Source organism: Bos javanicus, chromosome 25 (assembly GCF_032452875.1).
Source record: "Bos javanicus breed banteng chromosome 25, ARS-OSU_banteng_1.0, whole genome shotgun sequence".
In the NCBI taxonomy this organism is placed as follows: Eukaryota; Metazoa; Chordata; class Mammalia; order Artiodactyla; family Bovidae; genus Bos; species Bos javanicus.
Genome location: NC_083892.1, coordinates 8580614 through 8604248, shown reverse-complemented (window position 1 = coordinate 8604248; position 23635 = coordinate 8580614). Strand labels below are relative to the sequence as shown.

General features: G+C 43.2%; 1 protein-coding gene across 2 annotated transcripts in view; it reads left to right on the top strand.

The window, feature by feature from the left end:
* Positions 1-23635, top strand: part of GRIN2A (glutamate ionotropic receptor NMDA type subunit 2A) — a 457913-nt gene that overhangs the window by 345429 nt on the left and 88849 nt on the right. For both annotated transcript variants that reach the window (XR_009733472.1, XM_061401104.1), the window contains exons 5-9: positions 2114-2319; positions 10295-10463; positions 10549-10702; positions 16281-16406; positions 20011-20240. Coding sequence is in view for 1 of the 2 variants with exons in the window: in XM_061401104.1 (XP_061257088.1) it covers positions 2114-2319; positions 10295-10463; positions 10549-10702; positions 16281-16406; positions 20011-20240 (885 nt within the window). In the remaining variant the exon portion in view is untranslated. The remainder of the gene's footprint in view (positions 1-2113; positions 2320-10294; positions 10464-10548; positions 10703-16280; positions 16407-20010; positions 20241-23635) is intronic.

Below are 23635 nucleotides of genomic sequence, written 5' to 3'. Positions count from 1 at the left end.
ATATGCTGTGTCCATCCACATTCTACAGGCAAAGCAAAGTTCAGAAAGGTTAAGCCACTTTCCCAAGGCTGCTTAGCTAATGGGTGAAGCCAGGATCAGCATTTAGTTTGTTTGACTCCAAAAGCCATTGTCTTGGCCACTGAACTACCCAGTCTCTTAAAGGTTATGTTTGAGTTTTCTAAGAGAGATGGAAAAGAAAGGGATGGATGTAGCATATTCCAAAAGGAAGAGCCTGAATATCTCTTCATCTACTTGCATGTTTATTATTGTTGGCTTGGAAGGCAGGGGAGTGATCAGTTTTATCCCTCATTGTTCTCAGGCACATGCCAGCACCTAGCCAGTGTTCAATAAATCTGTGTTGAATGAATGACGGATATGATGGGCTCCATTTTCTCTCTATCCTGTGTTACACATCACAGCATGAGGCGATGAATGTGTTTATTTGTCCAAATAACTCTACCGCCTTCCGTAACTTAAAAAGGAAGGTGTCTGTGAAGCTGGACAGTTTTGTAATTGGCCGCGTGGCACGTTTCTCAACAAGCAGCAAACATTTTCCAGTCCAGATGCTGAAGTCATCTCTGAGAACAGACTGATTGCCTTCTCTCCCGACACCCCGTCCCTTCTCCTGGTGTCCAGCGTGTCTGAATTCTCTTTAAGGGCCTGAGATTCATTTCTGGTGACACTTACATTCCAGGAGGAGAGGTGAGAGGGTCACGTCAACAGAGACAAGCCTGGACTCTTGGCACTTAGCTCTTCAGATGAGGTATTTTTCCTTGAGGTTGATGCTACAAATAAAGCGCTGACCTGCGGTGTCAAGCAGTTGCATGTGGGAGCAGGAGTAGGAAGGAGAAAGTGCGAAGCTGGGGGCAGCTTTCCCCCGTGTGTATGCTCAGAGTGCCAATAAGCTGTCAAATAAAATTAAGGTTCAAAACATACAGCCTTCAATTTGATTCCGCTAAGATGCCGGCTGTTGCAGGGAGGGAACACAATCGATTCTGTTTTGACAGGTCTCGGTGTTCGCTAAGCAGCAAAAGTCTCCACTCTGTGCCTGATTGATAAAAGCTCACCTGATTTGCAACTTAAATAGAACCCCATCTGAGCTTGAAGGGAGGCGCTCATCCTCCCACCAGACCTCCGTCCCTTTTGCTCTTGGATTTCCTCTTCCTTTTCCTCTTTCTCTCTTTCTTAGCACTTTTTAAATTTCTCTCCCTCTCACTGTCTCTCTTCTATACTTACAGGAAGAGTTTATACAGTCCCTAATACCGGCCAGGCATTGGGCTGTAGGCTTTTCTCAAAATGCCTTATTTCATTCCCATGACATCCTTATAAAGTAGGTGGAATTGTGTCTATTTACAGATGAGAAAACAGATGTTCATCGTGATTAAGAGCCTGCCTGGGGTTGTACAGCTAGCAACTGGCAAGAGTTGGGGATTTAAGTCCAGACCTCTCTAACTTGAAAAGTCCCTGCTTTTTTCTTTTTTCTTTTGGGCTATTTTTGGCCGTGCTGGGTCTTCACTGCTGTGCGGGCTTTTCTCTAGGTGCAGCAAGTGGGACCTACTCTTTGGTTGCGGTGCTCGGGCTTCTCATTGCTGTGGCTTTTCTTGTTGCTGAAAATCCGAGGTGCACAAAGCTTCCGTAGTTGCAGCTCCCAGTCCCTAGAGCACAGGCTCAGTAGCTGTGGCTCACGGGCTTAGTTCCTCCATGGTATGTGGGATCGTCCCGGATCAGGGATGGAACCCATCCGTGTCTCCCACCCTGGCCTGCAGATTCTTAACCACTGGACCACCAGGGAAGCCTGTTTGCTGTTTTCATGACATCAGTGGTTCTGAGCACTGGAGGGACATTGCAGTCAGCTGGGGAGCTCTAACAGCATCTGTACTTAGTCTCCACCCCCATATTTACTCAGTCTGGGGAGAGTCCAGAGCATGGGGGTTGCTTTCCCCTTTATCCCCATCTCTGTTAGCGTACAACAGATGAGTGTGTTGGGGTAGGTAACGGAAAAGCCCCGAGGATGGTGGGCTTCTTCTCCCATGCCTCTTCTCGGGGAGGACTCCTCCTTTGAGAAGCCGGTGGTGCAGGAAAGCACAAGTGTGTCTCTGTCTTTTTGCCACAGGTGGGCAAGTGGGAGAACCAGACCTTGAGCCTGAGGCACGCCGTGTGGCCCAGGTACAAGTCCTTCTCCGACTGTGAGCCAGACGACAACCATCTGAGCATCGTCACCCTCGAGGAGGCCCCTTTTGTCATCGTGGAAGACATTGACCCGCTGACCGAGACGTGTGTGAGGAACACCGTACCGTGCCGGAAGTTTGTCAAGATCAAGTGAGTCTGGGGGTATGGTGGGTTGAATGTGCCCAGTCGTGCCCAATCCTTTACAATAGCCTGAATCACTGATAACAACAATATCTCTTGTCGTGTCCGACTCTTTGCAACCCCACAGATAGCTGAGAAAGGAAGAGAAGCGAAAAGCAAGGGAGAAGGGGAAAGATATACCCAACTGAATGCAGAGTCCCTAAGAATAGCAAGGAGAGATAAGAAAGCCTTCCTACATGAACAGTGCAAAGAAACAGAGGAAAACAATGGAATGGGGAAAACTAGAGATCTCTTCAAGAAAATTAGAGATACCAAAAGAACAATATCTCTAAAATAATAATGAAATGTAATATAAAACATACTCTATTATGATAGATATATATAAGAATAGATTCTTTTAAAAGACTAGAACTACACCAGCTGGTTTGCATTCATTTCATTCCAACAGCAGTAATATGGGGTGTGTGGTTTTGCCCATTTTAAACACCATAAGAGCTGCGTTTACTGGAAGACTAAGAAGCACATTCAGAGCCGCTCAGCTAGTAAATGAGAGACAGGACTCAAGCACTGGCCCATCTGACTCCACTGCCATATTCTTAACCATATGGTGAATCAACCCTCCCCTTCAGCCCTTCCTAAAATAATTATTTCTTTTGTACTTTTCTGGTGCTCCCTCGCCCAAACCATACCTTCCACTTCCTTCCACCTCCTTTCTAGTTTCCAGATCCACACTCCTCAGTATTTTCAAAACTTCTCTCCATATTGGGGTCAACATCTCCCTTCCAAGTGACTTTCTGATGTGAACCAGGTAGAACTGATCTCCTGGAGGTCTCCTTGGTCATCAGCAGCAAAGTTGTTTCTTCTTTTATTATGACTGAAGAGAAACTGACAATTAAGTCAGAGCCTCTGGCAGAGGGCTCTCCCTAATCTATAAACCCTTTGGAGACTCGTAAAGTTTCATGGCCAAGTCCAAGACGCTGATTATAGTCTTTGTAATGCAAACATAAACACAAATACCACCCTGGTGGGGAATTCACAAAAGGATAAAGCCTGTAGTTGGATGGAAATCTATTTTTTTCTGAGCATTTTGTGATTGCCTTCTTTCGCCTGGAAAATTCTTGCTTGTCCTTCAAGTCTTAGGCACTTCCTCCCCAGGTTGGGTTAGTTCTCTGTACTTCCACAATACTGCCTCTGTCTGTCTCTTAATTCACTCAGGCTGCTGTGATGAATTACCACGAGGGGGTGGCTTAAATAACAGCCTCACAGTTCTGGAGGCTGGAAAGTCCACGCTCAAGGTTCCAGCAGGTCTGGTGTCTGATGGGGACCCTCTTGTTTGCACGTGGCTGTCTTCTTCTTACACACTTCTTCTTATCAGGGCACTGCTTCCATTTATGAAGGTTCCACCCTCATGACCTAATTACCTCCCCAAAGTCCCACCTTCAGATATCATCACAGTGGGGATCAGGGCTTCAATATATGAATTTGAGGGGAGCATAAACATTCAGTCTGTAGCCCTCTCGTTTATCTGTCATGTGTTTTTGTGGCTTAAAGTGTGTCCATATTTTCCCCGAGTATTAGCTTCTCTGGTGACTCAGACAGTAATGAATCTGCCCGCAATGCAGGAGACCTGGGTTCGATCTCTGGGTCAGGAAGATCCCCTCGAGCAGGGAATGACAACCCACTCCAGTATTCTTGCCTGGAGAATTCCATGGACAGAGGAAGCTAAAGTCCATGGGGCCGCAAAAGAGATGGACATGACTGAGCAACTGTTACTTTCACTGTCATTAGCTGTCTAAATATAGGGAATGTGGCGATTAATCTGTGTCCTCAGGGACAAGCACAGAATGTGACACAATGTTGGTGACGCTTGAACTGAGGAGTGAATGGATACTTTTCCTCCCACCTGCCAAATTCCAACCTCAGTTATTATTATACAAGATGCAAGTCCCCACGGCTCAGTGCTTTGGATAAAGGTAATTTTTTACAAATATGATTGCTAAATGTACGATGAAGGTGCATTTTGGTTTGGAGAAATTTTTATCAATGAGTAACCTTTCTGGGGTTGAAATTCTGAACGGATTATTCAGTAAGTAATCATCGGCTTTTTTGGAGTCATCAGCCTCTTCAGGGTTGAAATTCTGAATAGATTAGTCAATAAATAAATACTCATGAAGCATAGTTTCTGTGTTAGTCACAGTGCTGGGCATGGGAGATGTATCTGTAAACAAGGATGAATCTTGCAGTCAAGGCCTGCACAAGTGTTAAAAAAAAACAACTCAGGCAATAAGGAAACAGAGCAGCTCTACATTAAGATAAACCCTGTGAAAGATCTGAGTAAGGTCCCCATCTTCCCACCTGGGAAGAGCCACCCAGGTAGAGGAACAGGTGCAAAAGGCCTCGAGGGAAGAAAGAGATTGGCAAGTTTGGGAAACAGAAGGAAGCCTAGCACAGTACTTGGAAGTGATGAGCTTGGGATAGGGGGTGGGGGGAATGATATTGGATCGCCCAAAAGTTCGTTAGAGTGTTTCCATGGAAAAAAACCAAATGAACCCAATAGAAAGGATTACGTGGGAAAGTTGTCAAAGGAGGTTTTGACTTCAGTGGGTGTTCTTTGAGCAGATGGTCAGATGAACTGGGTCTTTGAACTTGTCCAGATGAAGAAAGCAGAGTAGCTGACACGAAGCAAAGAGTATAACCCCACTGGGGCACCTCCTTTATGATAACAATATCTCATCTGCTTCAGTAAGGCCAATCAGGCCGGGCCTCTTATGCTTCACACTCAATCATTGCAGTTTAAAGTCTTTAAAATCAGAAGCCTTGGAGCTGAAAACAGTAGATCACCAAGTCCTGAGACGCATGGTCTGGAGGAAATGAGCCTACAGATATATTACTGTCTTTAAAAGAATCGACTTTTCAACTGAACAGTATAAACCGACTAACTGGTTCAGATTCACATTTTGTGGCGGTGTGGAAGGTGGTGGCTTGCAGTTTTCCTTTTCCCACTTGGTGACATGAGAAGCTTGCTGTGCCTCTAGGTGTCTTTGATTTACCTGAACGCAATAGAAAATAACTAGGATCCATTAATCCCACTGTAACACAGATTAGATCAACTGCATTTCCTAAAGATAACATCTTTGAGGCAGGGTGATTGGTTCCATTGAGAACTCCCATTAGACAACATGATTGTGTTCGTTTTACTTGGTGATACTCTTTCAGGGAAAGCCCTTTGTCTATCACTTCTGGTAAATGGTGGGATCTTGAGGACACAGATCAGTCTTCTAAAAAATCAGGTAGTAGGAAATGAGCTGAGAAACCAAACTTTTCTTCTAATCTGCTTTAGTTGAGTGTTAAGACACAAATAGAAAATTGAGGAACAACTATCTAATTTGATAAATGGCTACTTGTTGCTCAGTAGCTTAGTTGTGTCCGACTCTTTGCAACATGCTAGGCTTTCCTATCCTTCACCATCTCTCAGAGCTTGCCTAAATTCATGTCCATTGAGTCGGTGGTGCCATCCAAGCCATCTCATCCTCTGTTGTCCCCTTCTACTCCTGCCTTCATTCTTTCCCAGCATCAGGGTCTTTTTCAGTGAGTCAGCTCTTCACATTGGGTGGCCAGTATTGGAGCTTCAGCTTCAGCATCAGTCCTTCCACTGAATATTCAAGATTGATTTCCTTTAGGATGGACTGGTTTGATCTCCTTGCAGTCCAGGGGACTCTCAAGAGTCTTCTCCAACACCACAGTTCAAAAGCATCAATTCTTTGGCATTCAGCCTTCTTTATGGTCCAATTCTCACATCCATACATGACTACTGGAAAAACCATAGCTTTGACTAGACACTTTTGTCAGCAAAATAATGTCTCCACTTTTTAATATGCTGTCTAGGTTTGTCATAGCTTTTCTTCCAAGGAGCAAGCATCTTTTAATTTCATGGCTGCAGTGGTTTTGGAGCCCAAGAAAATAAAGTCTCTTGCTGTTTCCATTGTTTTCCCATCTATTTGCCATAAAGTGATGGGACCAGATGCCATGATCTTAGTTTTTTGAATGTTGAGTTTTAAGCCACTTTTTCACTTTCCTTTTTCACTTTCATCAAGAGGCTGTTAAGTTCCTCTTCATTTTCTACCATAAGGGTGGTGCCATCTGCATATCTGAGGTTGATATTTCTCCTGGCAATCTTGATTCCAACTTGTGCTTCATCCAGCCCAGCATTTCGCGTGATGTAGTTTACATATAAGTTAAATAAGCAGGGTGACAATATACAGCCTTAACATACTCCTTTCCCAGTTTGGAACCAGTCCATTTTTCCATGTTTGGCTCTAACTGTCACTTCTTGACCTGCATACAGGTTTCTCAGGAGGCAGGTAAGGTGGTCTGGTATTCCTATCTCTTTAAGAATTTTCCACAGTTTGTTGTGATCGACACAGTCAAAGGCTTTAGCGCAGTCAGTGAGTCAGAAGTTTTTTGGAACTCTCTTGCTTTTTTGTGATCCAGTGTATGTTGGCAATCTGATCTCTGGTTCCTCTGCCTTTTCTAAATTCAGGTTGGACATCTGGAAGTTCTTGGTTCACATACTGTTGAAGCTTGGCTTGTAGAATTTTGAGCATTACTTTGCTAGCATGTGAGATGAGTGCAATTGTGCGGTCGTTTGAGCATTCTTTGGCATTGCCCTTCTTTGGGTTTAGAATGAAAACTGGTCTTTTCCAGTTCTGTGGCCACTGCTGAGTTTTCCAAATTTGCTGGTTTATTGAGTGCAGCACTTTCACAGCATCATCTTTTAGGATTTGAAATGGCTCAGCTGGAATTCCATCACCTCCACTAGCTTTGTTCATAGTGATACTTCCTAAGGCCCACTTGACTGTACTCCAGGATGTCTGGCTCTAAATGAATGATCACACCATTATGGTTATCTGGGTCATTAAGATCTTTTTTGTATAGCTCTGTGTATTCTTGCCACCTCTTCTTAATATCTTCTGCTTCTCTTAGGTCCATACTGTCTCTGTCCTTTATTGTGCCCATCTTTGCATGAAATGTTCCCTTGATATCTCTAATTTTCTTAAAGAGTTCTCTAGTCTTTCCCATTCTATTGTTTTCCTCTATTTCTTTGCATTGATCACTGAGGAAGGCTTTCTTATGTCTACTTGCTATTCTTTGGAACTCTGCATTTAGATGGATATATCTTTCTAACTAAACTGTCAAATCATTGGTGAGAAGAGAGGGAATGTATTTTCAATCACTTATGTGATAGGTACTTTAGATACTTTATTTAATTTTTCCTTAATTACCTACCTTAATTATGCAAGGTAGGTATCAGCTTTCTCCATGTACGAGTATGTGAATCAAAGTCTGTGAATGAAGATATCCGTCTGAATTTCCATGCTTCTTAAGGGCAGACCCAGGGTTTGAAATTCTGTCTGACTTGCAAGGCATATCCACTGGCCACACTGGGAAATGGTAGAGCCGAGAACTGGTGATTTATTGGATCCCTCTCCCTGTATGTTTTGATGAGCCTCCCTGTCTTCTGGGTAGTGGCGGAGAACGGAGATTCTCAGATGTCCGTGTCGTTGTCACGCCCCCTCCACATACACACAAGGTCTGTGATAGAACCAGTGCAAGTCCCCAGTGTGGTCTGTGTTCACATCATTTCCATGTGAAATCTGACTAGTGCAACTTTCTGCTTGTCTTTTTCACTCCACGTCCCCAGGATCTAGTTCCATGTCTTTACACAGAGTAGCTACTCAGGGGTGCTTGTGGGGTGAAAATACGTCAGTGACCATTGGCATCTAGAATGCACTAAGTGTTAGGGAACTTGGGGAATAATTAGCTTAGAGGCTGACTGAGGTTCCCAGTGAGGTCAAAGAAGCAGTGAGACCCCTATATGGCTGTGACCCTGAACCTTAAACCTTAACTCCTGTCCAGATTGTCCCAGGTGAAGGAAAAGACTGTAACAGAATAAGAGAAGCAGAGAACGAAGGGGATACAGATGGAAAGAGGTGCTAAAGAGGCACTGATGCACAGCCTATAGTGGCCAAAGAGAAAAATAGAGAATTTGATATGGGCATGTTTTTCAAAGAGCCATAGATACCAAGAAAAAAATCATATTTGGACATGCCATTAATTGAATGTACATGCTTCTGTATTTATGGCAGTCACAACTCCAGCTTGACCCTTTCTGCTCTGAGAAATCAGTGGGGAGAGGAAAGGTCCCTACTTCCTGTTGTATTACAGAATTAAGTCCCCCAACCATCCGTCATCTGTAAATATATGCGGTGTGGCCTCCCCCAGTCCCCAGGCTGAGGGCAGCAGAGCCCGAGCAGGTTATCCAGCCTCAAGGCTGGAGAGTGAGGTCTCTGTGTGGTCCTGGCTGGCAGATGCAAGTCAGTTGAGCAGAACTCAAAAACAGGATGAGAAGGGGCAGTGGTGAAGGGAGCAATTTAGGATAGGTGATCTGTGACCCTGAGATAAAGAAAACACTGGGGGGCGGGGGGAGGTTTTATTCTGCAACTCACTTCCATTACTCAAAGTTAGATTGTCAAATATATCCATATTCTTGGATATAGATGTATACCAATAGTGCTTAATATGTGTGTGTGGTTAGCCAATTATGTATATGGTATATACTCACTCCAGACAATTTGGGAGGGGGGAACTAAAAATATGAAAAAAGAAAGACATGTCTTACCATTCAAAAATAGCCCTGCTTCCTATTTCATTGTTTTTCCATCCAACTACATCGTAAGCTCATTTGTTTTTATATCGCTTTGACTATTCTGTATGTATCACTGTGTAACCTACTTTTATCATGTGATATAGAAACATAAGTATCTTCCTATTATGCTGTTAGAATTCTGTAAACATCATTTTAGCGCTTCGGCAATAGTTCATTTTAGTAGTTAGATGTGCCAGCAATGGAATATTCAGGCAGCGTGTATCCCGTGATACGCATGTGTCAGCATCAGAGCGTCGTGTGAATGGAACGCCCCAGAGCAAGGTGGAACCAAGTGCATTGCCCAGAGAGGTCTTGATCTTCCCACATGACTTGTTTAAATAGTTTTTATTATCAATTCGGAAGACCTCAGTTTCCTCCCCTTTTAAAAGCATTTCTGGTTTTTCTGTGGGTGTCTTTTGAGTATGACTTGGTCAAGTAAATAAAGCACAGTAGCTGGTACGAAGCAACGAGTGTAACCTGGGTAGGTTTCCATAGGTTTTAAGACAGCAATGCCTTCTGTATTTTAATAAGGCTTTTTCCTGATGAAGGGCATTACTATTTAATAGTGTCACCGTTTACCCTTCCCGCCATGTAGGGAAAATGTTATGAGCCTTCATTTGACATATGACTCAATCAAGAAACATTAAGTCGATAGGCTCAGGCACAGAGTAGACCCCAGGTCTCCTGATTCTTAGCTGAGAATTCCTAGGTTTCCTTCAGCAAGGAAAGTGCCTTTCCTAAGGAAGTAAGGCACCCCTTTCTCTCCCCTTTGGTTGCTAACCTCTATCTTTAGTGAAAGAATAAGGCAAAACTCTCCTTGCTCTGATAATTTCATGTCTTCCTCTCCTCCATTTTCCAGTTTTTTTTTTTTAATAATTCAGTTTAGATCAGATGACTAAACTGATCTAAAGAGGTTTGATGTCTTACAAGCTTTAAAAAATAAGAGGTAGTAATTCTCATCTGTATAATGGGGATCTGAATACTACCTAATTAAGAGAAACGTCATGAAGATTAATCCAAGAACTAATATAAAGCATTTATCACAGTGCCTAGCAAACAATAAATACTCAATAAACATTACCTGTTGTCACAATTGCTGTCATCATTAAGAACACTTTCTACTTTTGCTGTCATAAACCTACTGCTCGTCCTTGGAAAAGCCACTTCCTCATTTTAAGCCTCAATTTCCCATGTGAAAAATAGCAGAACAGTGTGGGTAATGACCATGAACACATTTTCCACTACTCATCCTCTACCGTCCTGGGATTTTCTCTATAGCAATTCGACCAATGAAGGCATGAATGTTAAAAAATGCTGCAAGGGGTTCTGCATCGATATCCTCAAGAAGCTTTCCAGAACGGTGAAGTTCACCTATGACCTTTACCTGGTGACCAACGGGAAGCACGGCAAAAAAGTGAACAACGTGTGGAACGGGATGATTGGGGAGGTAAGCCATCTTTTCATCCCCTGGGCCCTCAGGGACGGTGGGAAGGATAGGTAAAGATGGTTCTTTTCTTTGGCCTTCCTTCCAGGTGGTCTACCATCGGGCGGTCATGGCCGTCGGCTCACTCACCATCAACGAGGAACGTTCTGAAGTGGTGGATTTCTCTGTGCCCTTCGTGGAGACAGGAATCAGCGTCATGGTTTCCAGAAGTAACGGCACCGTCTCACCTTCTGCTTTTCTAGGTATGTGAACTTCGTGGCCACGGTTGCCTTCCTGTGAGGAGTCACAGCTCTTCCTTCGTTTGCTCAAATGGCAGGACCAGTTAGGACCTTGTTCAGTTCCATTTAACTACATGAGCACGTTGAAAGCGTCTTGCATTTGAATTATCCCAATTTTACCCCAGTTAACATCTTTCATTTACCTTTAACTTGGAAATAGCCGCTAAAAGTACAATCACATATTCAGATACTGCCCTTGATAATCTAGAATATGGATTAGGAGATATATTGCTTAGAGCCTTGAAAGCATTTAAAAAATAAACCTGTCGGCCCACAGTTAATTTAAGTCAGCTCATAAACTTTTATTTAGCAGCCACATACCCATCCTCCATCCCTCATTAGAATGACAGTCATTTATTTACTGGATGTGAGAGTAAGAATAGTGATGACCATGTGATGATTTATACCAGGACTCCGACAAACAAAACAGAAGCAGTCTGAAGAGGATATACCATTTTAAAATTAATGGGATCATATTTTAAATGTGACTATCCTTTAAGCTGAATGGCATATAAGGGAGGAAATTCTTCTTACTCTCCTTTTAACTACCTCATAAATTTATATTTTTACACTAAAGGTTTGTACTTTTTAAACCAAGGTAGTTCAAAATTTTTTTTTTATCATCTAGTTTTCTTTAGCACCTATGCATTCCATAGCCTGGCTGGTGTAGATGAAGCTGCATGGGACGTAGCCAAGCATTTTAATTTTTTCTTTAAAGGAAATCATTGTGCTGAATGTTTTGTCATCATAAATAGGTTTTGAGAGTGGCTGTCTTAAAGATCATAGGGTTCAGATTAACTTCCCCTGGGCATTCCCATATAACCTTCCAAATCTGGCAAGGTTGAGACAAACACTGATGCCCTAGAAGAAAACTGCATGAGAAAGAGAACACAGATTAGGGTCCAGTGGGCTTCCCCAGTGATTCACACAGTAAAGAATCCGCCTGCAGTGCAGGAGACCTGGGTTCGATCCCTGGGTCGAGAAGATTCTCTGGAGAAGGGCATGGCTACCCACTCCAGTTTTCTTGCCTGGAGAATTCCATGGACAGAGGAGTCTGGTGGGCTACAGTCCATGGGATCACAAAGAGTTGAACATGACTGAGCGACTAACACTTTTTCACTTTCTGATATGGCTAGTGATGCCCATATCTTAATAAAGGAGCCTCACTGTATCATGAAAAATACTACTCACTAACATCGACGACATGAGCGGACTGTTCGTAGTTATCAGATATACTCTCACATTAGTCACCCCTAATCATTTTCTCACTACTCCTGTTGGATCCTTTAACGGAAATCTTTGGCTCTAGAAGTTAAGAAAGGGTTGGAGGAAGGGATTTCATGAAAGAAATGGAAAGAGATCTGTTTCTTATCACAAACTATCCACTCATCTCCTTAGTGAGCTACAGAGAAATTTTGATCCACTTCAATCAAAGAGGGAAAAAAAATATATCAACTGACTTGTCTTTTAAATATGGGTCACTGATATTGAATCTGGCCTCAACCCAGTTTCCCTAGATTTTTATCTTTACCTGCATTAGTAGAACATTTCTGTAAAAGTCAAGTATTTTTGCTCAATTTAAATAAACCTCTTTTCCACCCCACTCTTCCTACTGCACCTTAAAAGATAAAATAAATTGTAAGCAGAGGAATCTGTTTTCAATGCTGTTTTTACACAGTAGGCTTAATATTCTTCCTAGTCACCAAATTGCATCCCTATTCGATTGACTTGCACCCCCTCATTTACGGTCATTATCTGCAGGTTTTGAAAGTCATAATGAACCACGCTAAGCTACATTTTTCCATTCACTGGCTCAGTCATCTGGAAGAGCCAAACATTCGCAATCTGATTGCATTGCTCTTCATTACTTCCTATTCTCTCTCCTCCGAAAACTCCATTAACTCACATCGGAAACACTTGTAGGTAATGCTTCTGAGCTTTTGTGTGAAAATGTAACCAGTGACTCTTCAAGGACAAAGATGACATCTCTCCCAGTGTTTCCATTCAGTTAGCTCTAAAGACTTCCCAAGAAGGTTAGCATCTTTGATCCACAGACATACTGAGCTGGAGTCTCTTCTGGATTAAAGTTCCTTCCAGACAGATGTTGAGTCTGTTTTAAGCCAGTAGAGAGTGTAATCCAGAGCTATCTCAAAATATTTCTGGGTCACATCATAGACCCGACAGATGGCAGCTCACGACTGCTCTGTGTGCTCAGCCACTCAGTCAAGTCCGACTCTTTGCGGCCCCATGGGCTGTAGCCGCCAGGCTCCTCTGCCCATGGCATTCTCCAGGCAAGAATACTGGAGTGGTTTGCCTACACCAGGGATTAAGGATCAAACCTACATCTCTTGCATCTCCTGCATTGGCAGGCGGATTCTTTACCACTAGTGCCACCTGGGAAGCCCCACCATTGTTCTAATGATTTGCTTTGTTGTGGTGTGTGAGTGTGTGTGTGTGGTGTCTGGAAATAGCCATCCTCCTGGGTACCTGAAACCAGAATTCTACAGCAGAATCTGTCATGCTCATTAGTCAAGTGACAGATGTCATCACTTCGAAGTGAGAAAACATCTGGGATAAGCTGTTTGATCATTTTCCATCTGATTTTCTGAACAGTTAGTGATTGGGACATATCAGGTGCCCAGTGAAGTTCACTGCAGTCTTTCAGATTCTGCCCTGTGAGTACAAGAATTCAGGGAGGATTTCCCCTAATATTTTTAATAATGTCCTCATTACCCTCAGAGAAAAGGAGTTATCAGATTAATAAGTATGCATGTTTTAAACTGAGCTTCCCTGGTGGCTGAGTGGGAAAGAATGCGCCTGTAATGCAGGAGGTGAGGGTTCAATCCCTCGGCCAGGAAGATCCCCTGGAGAAAGAAATGGAAACCCACCACAGTATTCTTGCCCAGAGAATCCCATGAACAGAGGAACCTGGCAGGCTACAGCCCATGGGGTTGCAAAGAGTTGGACATGACTTAGTGACTGAGCACACGCACGGTTATGTAATGAAGGTCCCATAAAAATCCAAAGGGACAGCTACTAGGTTGCTGAGCATGTGAAAGTATGGGGAGAGCAGTGTGCCTGGACAGGGCATAGAAACTCCATGCTCTTTCCCCAAACCTTGTCCTCTATATCTTTCCATCCGGCTGTTGATTCATACCTTTTAACATTCTTTGTGATTAATGGGTAAATATACTGAGTAAACTAGTTTCTTGAGTTTTGTGAGACGCTCCAGTGAGTTTTGTGAGACGTCTTAGGGAATAAACACCAACGTTTTAAACTAGTAGTCCTTTTTTCAGGACCCTGGACAGCACCCCACCACACCCACCACCCTCAATTCTGGCTTTAACTATGGAACCAAGCAGCTATTCCACTTAATGTGTTATGTGTATACAGTGTTCAAGGGCTTCCCTGATGGCTCAGTGGTAAAGAATCTTCCTGCAATACAGAAGATTCAGGTTCGATCTCTGGGTCGGGAAGATCCCCTAGAGGAGGGCATGGTTCCCCACTCCAGTATTCTTGCCTGGAAAATCCCATGGAGAGAGGAGCCTGGCAGGCTACAGCCCATGGGGTCACACAGAGTCGGGGACAACTGAAGCAACTGAGTATACACAGTGCAAAACACACCACCAAATACTTTACATGTATATGCTCCTTTACTCATTACAGTGATTCTCCTCTGGTAAGATCCACTATGCCATCAGCACATCCAGCTTGGAGAATTACTGTAACATCTCTATTCTTGAATATTAAGTAATTTTTAACCTCCTAATTTTCCATTTATGTCTCTTCCTTTTTGAATAAACCTCATTACCAAATTGCTATGATTTCAGGGACATGATGTTATTTGTACTCAAGTTAAAAATAAGATACATTTCAGTTACAGTCTTATTAATTTCTTTGAGCTCATTTTGTATATTTAAGTTATATGTAAGTTATGTTTGTACCTATTGCTTCTTAACATATTTGTGCTATCAAACTGCATTACAAATTATCCCTTCAGGTTTTAAAATTATTCAATATAGTCAAGGCTTCAGACATATTAACTTTTTATTATATATTATAAGCTCATTACATTGGAATTTGTGATGACCTGTATTAAGTAATCACAGACTTTAATAAAATGGTGGCCTGCTCTCAGCCTAGTTCTTTATTATTATTACAAGCTTCATCAGAAAAAAAATTCAAAAATAATAAAATGTCTATTACTCCAGAGGTATTACTGTGCTTTTTATATTTTATTCTTAGAAAATATTTGCTCATGATGAAAAAATTCTAAGTTCCTTGGTGTCCAAGGGCAGTTTTTCCCCAAATGTGATCAGGTGGAGCTATGTTCATTTAAAAAATGTTATTCTCAGTTGATTTTCTAGCAAATCTATGTCATACATGGATAAAATGGCTCCATTCAGCTCAGTTTCATATTCTTGATCAGTTTTAATAAAAACATTAATTTATTTTACATAATATCTCCTACCTTTCTAAAGTGATCTGAGATTTAAAACCCTGTGTCTCGCCCTATCCTTCTGAGACACCCACATGAAAATGAACTGATGAAAACTATTTTTAGGGGAAATAACCATCCATCCATCTACTACCTCATTGCCTCTATCTTTAAGCGATGCGTTCTCATTGAATTATCGTGTGACTGTAATATCCTCAAATGACTTTTCAATTGCATTGAATCCCATTACCAACCTCAACAAGATTTTTGAATTGTAGAGCTCTCATCTGTCTGAAGCAGAAGGTAAAGGAAGAGAGTAATAGCAGAGGGGGCAGACTATGACTTTCCAATATTCTTGTCACGCCCATAATTTTATAACCTTTTCTTGCAGGTTATAATTCTCCCTTTACTTCTGGGATTCCCCACACATCATCCCTCCAGCGTGTTAAGATAAAAATGAAAATAAAACTCCTGCTGGTTTGCAGAAGCGTTATGGTTGACTGTTCGAGTCTAGCCTTGTTTCTCTTTAACTTTGGTTCCCTGGATGATGCTATAATTACCTATGACCCTATGGCTTCTTTATTTGCATTTTAACTTTCTCCCTTGGTTTTATCATTCTATTTTGTTTTTATTATCCTTGACCTGGTTTGTAAAATGTCATATGCTCTTCTCTATTTTTATCCTATTGTATGCAGTCTTATAAAATACCCCAAGTGTTTTGTAGAGTAGAGAATGATTTATATGTATGAATAAGCGATGACAAGGGCTTCCCAGGTGTCTCAGTGGTAAAGAATCTGCCTGCCAATGCAGGAGATGCAGGTTCAATCCCTGGGTCAGGAAGATCCCCTGGAGGAGGAAATGACAACCCACTCCAGCATTCTTGCCTGGAGAATCCCATGGATAGAGGAGCCTAGTGGGCTACAGCCCATGGGGTCACCAAGCCTCAAGCAGGACACAATGACAACTTCTTTTGAAAGATAAAATTCATACCAGAGTGGGTTTCTCAGTGAATCTGAAAATGGACCTCTAGGCTTCCTGCTTGCCCAGGTTGTGAGGAGGAGTAACTGATCACGTCTCCATCCCTCTGGCCTCTTTTATCTGCAGAACCATTCAGCGCCTCCGTCTGGGTGATGATGTTTGTGATGCTGCTCATTGTCTCAGCCATAGCTGTCTTCGTCTTTGAATACTTCAGTCCTGTTGGATACAACAGAAACCTAGCCAAAGGGAAAGGTGAGCCTGCCTTCATATGCATGATTCAAAGTTGATGCCGTTTAATTGACTTTCAGTGAAGATTTCAGATTTAGAACACATGATCCTACACTGCCTTGCTATCCCATCATATTAATGATACTGTGTCATTAATTCTACGTGCAATGCCATCCAGGTACGGGTTAGTCCCTTCAACTGAAAAGAAGGACAAGACTTAAAACATGAGACATTTTTAAGCTTGCTATAATGTGGAGTCAGTAGTTGTTAGGTAAATACTGCTGGTATTTGTTGAGAAAGCTTATTTGAAGCAGTTTTTTCTGGCAATTAGCTTTCAAAATGTGCATCAAAAGAAATGTTAAAACCACTATTGAGTCTCAACTTCAGTCTATGCAAAGAAAATGGTTTTATAGAATCTGGGTTAAGAACATTCTCTAAACTTCTGAATTGTGCTTGCATTCGTTTGATGATAAATATAATGATAAAATGGTGATTTTCCCTGGTTACATTTTCCTCTTGAAAATGCCTGACTTTAGTGCATTAGTACTTGATAAAGTGGCAATCAGTAAGCAGAAAATTGAATTGGGATGCATTCATTGGCTATAATTTATTAAGAGGCTCACACCTGAGTCTTATGCATAAACACATCACACAATTTTGAGTGAATTTTTCTCAATGCACAACACATTCTAAGTAAATGGTATCAGAAGGATGCCAAGACCAAATCTGTTTCCTGAAAAATGACTTTAGATGATGGAAGATAGCAGATCTTCAAGGTACAGTTATTAAAAAACAAGGCACTTTGCCATATGTTCTTTCCACTAGGAAGATTCAGTGTTGAAAACAGCCAACAGGTCCTGGGGATCTCTTGGGAACTCAGTCCTCCCCTTCTTAACCATTGAAGAGTGGTGATTACCACATAAATCACCTCCCATCAACCAAACAGAGTAAAAATGCTCTAAATAATCATGTTGTATTTAAGTGGGAGAGTTGCCAGTCTTTCACTAAACAGGTGATGTAATTAACCTAGTAAGAAGCTTTCCAACAGACTGGGTCCTGAGGCAGTCTTCTATGGGTGATAATATTGCAGGAGAGTAGATGTTTATGTTTGCAAAATCAGAGTTTGTGTTGTGTGTGAATTCGTGCATTTATTTGATGATTATTTATTGAGTGCCCGATACTGGAGCAGGAGGGTAATGTGATAAATTGGATAGAGAGTTCCTGACCCTTGGGGAACTCATAATTTAGTTGTGGAGATAATATGTCAACTGCATACATGAATAATCACAGATTGTAGTTAATTTCAAGAAGACGGGGGAAAAAATTATGGGATTTGAGCACAGCTTAAATGTGATGATCAAGAAGGACAGAGCTTCAGGAAGGGATGATGCTTGAGTTGAGACCTGAAGGATGAGGATTCCAACCTATGGAAAACTGAGGGAAAAGCCTTCTATGCAGGCTTTATAAAGTCTTGTATCTTAGCAGATACAAAGTCTTTGGCACAGGATCAATCTTGACCTGCCCAAGAAACAGAAAAGACCTAAGTGAGGTAGACAGTGGTATAAGACAAAGTCAGTGGTAAGCATTTCAGACTTTCTTCAAGATACAGTGGCAGGGAAAAGGCAGAATACATACCTGTATAGTGCATAAAGGTCAGTTTCTATCCATCAAAATTATTATCTGTCAATATAAGCTGCCCAGTTCATGGGGTCACAGAGTCGGACACAACTGAGCGAGTGAAGAACAACATTCTATCGAGATGATGTAGAAAGAGGGAGACCAGTTAAGGAAGGTGCTGTAGGTTTCCAAGAGAAAGAATTACAGTGGTTTGGGCTTGGACGGAGATGATGGAGATGGAGGTGAATGGACACGTTTGAAATGTATTTTGGAAGATGTTAATAAAAAACTACCCAAAGGCCATCATGTACAATACATTCTCCTTTGGCCAGAGCACACACTGTTGTGAAGGAGGGAATCTAGCGTGCAAATTCCCCAGCCCTTCCATCACCTGGAGGCTTTTTGTTTTCTGCTCATCCACATGTAGAAACTCTCAGGAAATGACAGCTACTTATTTCCTTGCACAAAATAGGTTTTTGTTACATTTCAGTCCTTTGGTGGGGGGGAATTATATGATTCAGGAATTATATTAATCAGGAATTCCTAAATGTCTCAGACAGCTACCCTGCAACTGCCCATTTCTGATTCCCAAATAGATATCACTTCTGATCAACAGGCAACCCTAATAAAATTAAGTAGTTCATGGAGTTGACTGGATCGACTCTAATTATTTTTTGCAAAGAGTTCTCAGCCTCTTGGGTATAAGCCCAGAAGCTCATAAAATGAGGCAAAGAGAAAGCAGAGAGCTTGAGGTTGAGGATAATAGAATTAGTTGCCTTCTCTTGAATGTGCTGTATATGGATATTGTAAGTATTGCTGTAGCCTGAGTTTGCCCTCCATGTACAGAAAGCTGGCTTCCTAGTTAGGCTCTCTGCCCAGAACTTCATAACTTCCATCAATCTGGATTCACTTCTGCCTCTTATTTATTGCCCACTCCACGTGCATCGCCAACTGAAGTCTAAGTAGATCATTTTTTCATATCTTCATTTACTTAAATGACATAAAAATTAACCTTCTGTTAAAGGAAGACTCTTTTCCCCATGAAATGAAGGCATAAATTGAGTTTTTTTTCTCCTTTGCACAAAAACAGCTTGAAAGCTCTAACATGTGTGTTTTACAGCCTGCATATTCTCCTCCCCAATAAATTCTGGCATATTGTTCTGCCTCTTTAGTTAAGTCTGTTGCAAGGAACACTTAAGAATCTTAAGAATACGCAGAGGGAGAAGAAGTGCTGTGATATCAGAGTTCATTTTCAATGACCCTGCAACCAAATGTCTCCCATCTGTGAAGTGTTAGGAGAATTAAGCGCTATTGTTCAGTTCCTTAATGTCTCCATTTGTAGAGTGTTTTAGTTTGGTTTAATTTCTACATTGTGCACATCTTACATCTGAGTTTGAACAGGAGCCATTGCTAGGGACAATCAGATTAGAATATCAAACATCAGTCCCTCTGAATTGCATGGTTCTTACACAATATCACAACCCATGCATACCGAATCAGCCCATACGCACATGTTTTTTTGGTAAGGCCATCCGTGTATGCACCAAAAGGAAGTCAAATTAAATCCACATTTAAAACAGGTCATAACACTACTTCTAATTCAAGCCTGAATTTTCATAACCATTTTCTCTTCCTTCTTTCCTTCCTCCCTCCCTCTATTCCTTCATTCTTTCTTCCTTCCTTTGTAAATTTCTTTCTTCCCTTCCTCCTTCCTTCCTTTCTTTCTTGCTTCTTCCCTTCCTTCTTCTCTCCCTCCTCTACCTCCCTCCCTTCCTCTCTGTCTGTCTTCCTTTCTTTCCTTTTCTTTTAAGATATGTGGCAAAAAGTCAGCAATACAGAAATGTGGGAAGAATGCTAATTTTTAGAGAAAAAAAGAACTCGTGGCTGTGGTCCCAGGACAGTGATGAGATACACTTGTCTTCTGACAGCCTTCAGGGTTGCTGGGGCCAGTGCATGCTCCCAAGTGTGTGTTTTGAGGATGCGCTGAGAATGTCCTTCCTGTCATTTGCAGCACCCCATGGGCCTTCTTTTACAATTGGAAAAGCTATTTGGCTCCTCTGGGGCCTGGTGTTCAACAACTCCGTGCCTGTCCAGAATCCTAAAGGGACCACCAGCAAGATCATGGTGTCCGTGTGGGCCTTCTTCGCCGTCATCTTCCTGGCCAGCTACACAGCCAACCTGGCTGCCTTCATGATCCAGGAGGAGTTTGTGGACCAAGTGACTGGCCTCAGTGACAAAAAGGTAAGGTCACTTTGCTTTCATCTCTGCCTGAGGAGTTGATGTTAAGTGTTCCCTGCTCAGAGGATGTTTCCAGTGAGTTTTCCAAGAGCCAACTGAGGGCAGGAGGAGAGGGGGGCTACTAGGGATGAGATGGTTGGATGGCATCACCGACTCAATGGACCTGAGTTTGAGGAAACTACGGGAGATGGTAAAGGACAGGGAAGCCTGGCATGCTGCAGTCCATGGGGTTGCAAAGAGTTGGACACGACTGAGTGACTGAGCAACAGAGGAAGTAAATCAGACTCCCATCACCCAAATCATCAACTCAAAAGCACAAACCTAGGGGGATTTTCTTTTCCTCTTAACTCCATTGGGCATATTTTGAAAGTTTTCAGGAACAGAAGCTTAAGCTTAGCTCTCCTAAGTCTTAAAAAGTCCAGATCTAATTTGGGAATGTAGTTTCCCCCATTATCACCCCTCATATTTACATGATTGTGTTCATGATGCTTTCTGAGCTCTGTGACTCATGTCACAGCTTAGGGCAGAGGCTTCCCTGGTAGCTCAGACGGTAAAGTGTCTACCTGCAATGTGAGAGACCTGGGTTTGATCCCTGAATCGGGAAGATCCCCTGGAGAAGGAAATGGCAGCCCACTCCAGTACTTTTGCCTGGAAAATTCCATGGACAGAGAAGCCTGGTGGGCTACAGTCCATGGGATCGCAAAGAGTCGGATACGACTGAGCAACTTCACTCATCTTGTCGTGGAGAGGATGATGGTGAGGAAAACCCATTAACCTTGGACCAGGAGAATCTTGGGTGAAGCTCTCAGCTATAGGTACCTCCTAGTTTTGTGACTTTATATGAGTCTCTCGTGCTCCTTGCCTTGGATTCTTCATTTCTGCCTTGAAAACAAAAGTCCTCTCTAAGCCCTGCACGCATGCTCAGTCGTGTCTGATTCTTTGTGACCTGACTGTTGCCTGGTGAGGGACAGGCTGTTGCCCAGTGAGGGACAGGCTGTTGCCCAGTGAGGACAGACAGGCTCCTCTGTCCATGGGATTCTCCAGGCAAGAATACTGGAACAGGTAGCCATTTACTCCTCCTGGGGATCTTCCTGGCTCAGGGATCGAACCCAAGTCTCCGGCACTGGCAGGCAGATTCTTTACTGCTGAGCAACCAGCGAAGCCCTTCTCTTAGCCCTGCCCGGATACGAAACTGACATTTCCTTTTCGCCACATAACCAATCAGCCCAGCACTCCTGACTCACCTGAAATTTCTTCAAGGGATGCAAAAGGAATACAGGGCCGATTTTTCACTTCCCACCAGTTCCGTTTACTCAGACACAGCTCCAGGCCTCCCTCGTGTGTGTCTGTGCTTCCCACCACCAGGGAGACAGGAATGTTAACACCTGCTCTCTCCGTTCCCCAGTGCCATGTAACGAGGGCTGTGGGGAGTGAGTAGCTACTCAGAAATGCACAGGGAGGAAGAAAGGAGGTAAACTGGGTACGTCCTTCTATTGAAATTTTAGCCTCAGGAAGCAGACCCTGACGTGCTAAGCTCAGCAGCGCGGGGACTTGCTGCGTTGCAAAGATTTTCTGTCTTGCGTGCGAGTATAATTTGTCTCTTTATAAAATCTCACTATCATGTCTTGTTGGCATAAGGCTATATATCCTTTCGGCATTCATCAGCAGACCGCTGAATAGAAAATTAGCCCATGAAGAGCCTTTAACAGCTTATCCGTGACTTACAGGGTGGTTGAACGAAGTGCAGAGAGGCCTATCGTCAGAGAGACGGTGGGGGGCGGGTGCTGGGGTGAGTCACCTTCACAGAGGCACCATCACCCTCGGGGGTCCTTGGCCTCCCTGATGGCTCCCCATCAGAAATGCCTCTTGAGTGAATGCCACTGTCCTCATCGTGGTGACCACGCCCTGCGCTTGCTGGCCCATCCCCATGTGTCCCCTCCCTCTGGCTTGCGGAGGCCCCCTCTCTGTCCCTTAGGCATCCAAGTGTTTCCACCACAGTGCCCTTGCACTTCTCAGGTCCTCTGCCTGGAATGTTCTTCCCCCTTTATTCTCGTGGACGACTCCTCCTGGACTTCCAGGTTTTAGGGGAACTACTACCTCTTGGGAGAATCTTCCTGGTCACCGTAGTCAACTTGGCAGCCTGGGCTTGTGCTCCTGTGAAACTTAAATTCCGATAGGAAGAAATAAACAGCACCTGAGTAAATGTAACGAACAAGGAAATTCCGGGCAGGAGTAAGTGCTGTAAAGGAGAGAACACTGATGAGATTAAAATAGACTTGGTGGGAGGGGGCGACAGGGTTCTGTGGCACTGAGTGGATGCCCAACGCACGCTTGCTAACTGAGTGAGAAAGGCATGGTGGGTTGGGCCTGTAGGCACCCACCTGGGGCTCCTTGGATCCCTTTCCCGACTCTGTGCCCAGCCTCACCTTTGCTGATGAAGGCTCAGGGACCTTCAGAGAGCAATTATCTTGCAGCAGCAAAACAGTGGATGCCTGGATATTATTGTTGTTGTTCAATCGCTAAGTCATGTCTGACTCCTTGTGACCCCATGGACTGTAGCACATCAGGGTTCCCTGTCCTTCACCATCTCCTGGAATTTGCTCAAACTCAAGTCCATTGGGTCTATGATGCCATCCAAGCATCTCTTCCTCTATCACCCACTTCTCCTCCTGCCCTCAATCTTTCCCAGCATCAGGGACTTTTCCAGTGAGTTGGCTCTTCATATCAGGTGGCCAAAGTATCAGAGCTTTAACATTAGCATCAGTCCTTCCAATAAATATTCAGGGTTGATTTCCTTTAGGATTGACTGGTTTGATCTCCTTCCAGTCTGATGGACTCTCAAGAGTCTTCTCCAGCACCACAGTTAGAAAGCATTGACCTTCCTGTAACCAATGACTAACCAGGGTGAGAGTACGAAAGCCAGCTACTCTGTTGCTTCTGGGAAAACTCCGAGGTGCAGTTTACTCTTGAGCTCCCTGTGGGTTCAGGCAGATGTTAAGACTTTGCCCACAGTCACACCCTTGCCTGGCTTCCTCCCCTTCCCTAACCTCCTTCCCCCATATCCTTCCTGATTTCTCCTGGAGCCCTTCCTTCATAAATCACATTCACTCAATTCCTTGGCTCACCCTAAGCGTATCTGGGGGCAGCAGAGAAAGCCATCTACTTGGAGTCAAGAAAGTTGGGTTTCCTTTCCTCTCTGCCATGTACCAGCTGTGTGATACCTTTATTGTTGTGTAACTTTGCTGTGCCTGCTAGCTCCTCTCTGAACATTTGGGAGTCATAGTTGCTGTGAGGATAAAAGGAAGCTGCCAGTGAGAATGTTCCCCGTAGCCAATGAAATCCTCTACAGATCCAATTATATCATATATGGGAGCAAATGTATAGTTCCTAGAATAAGT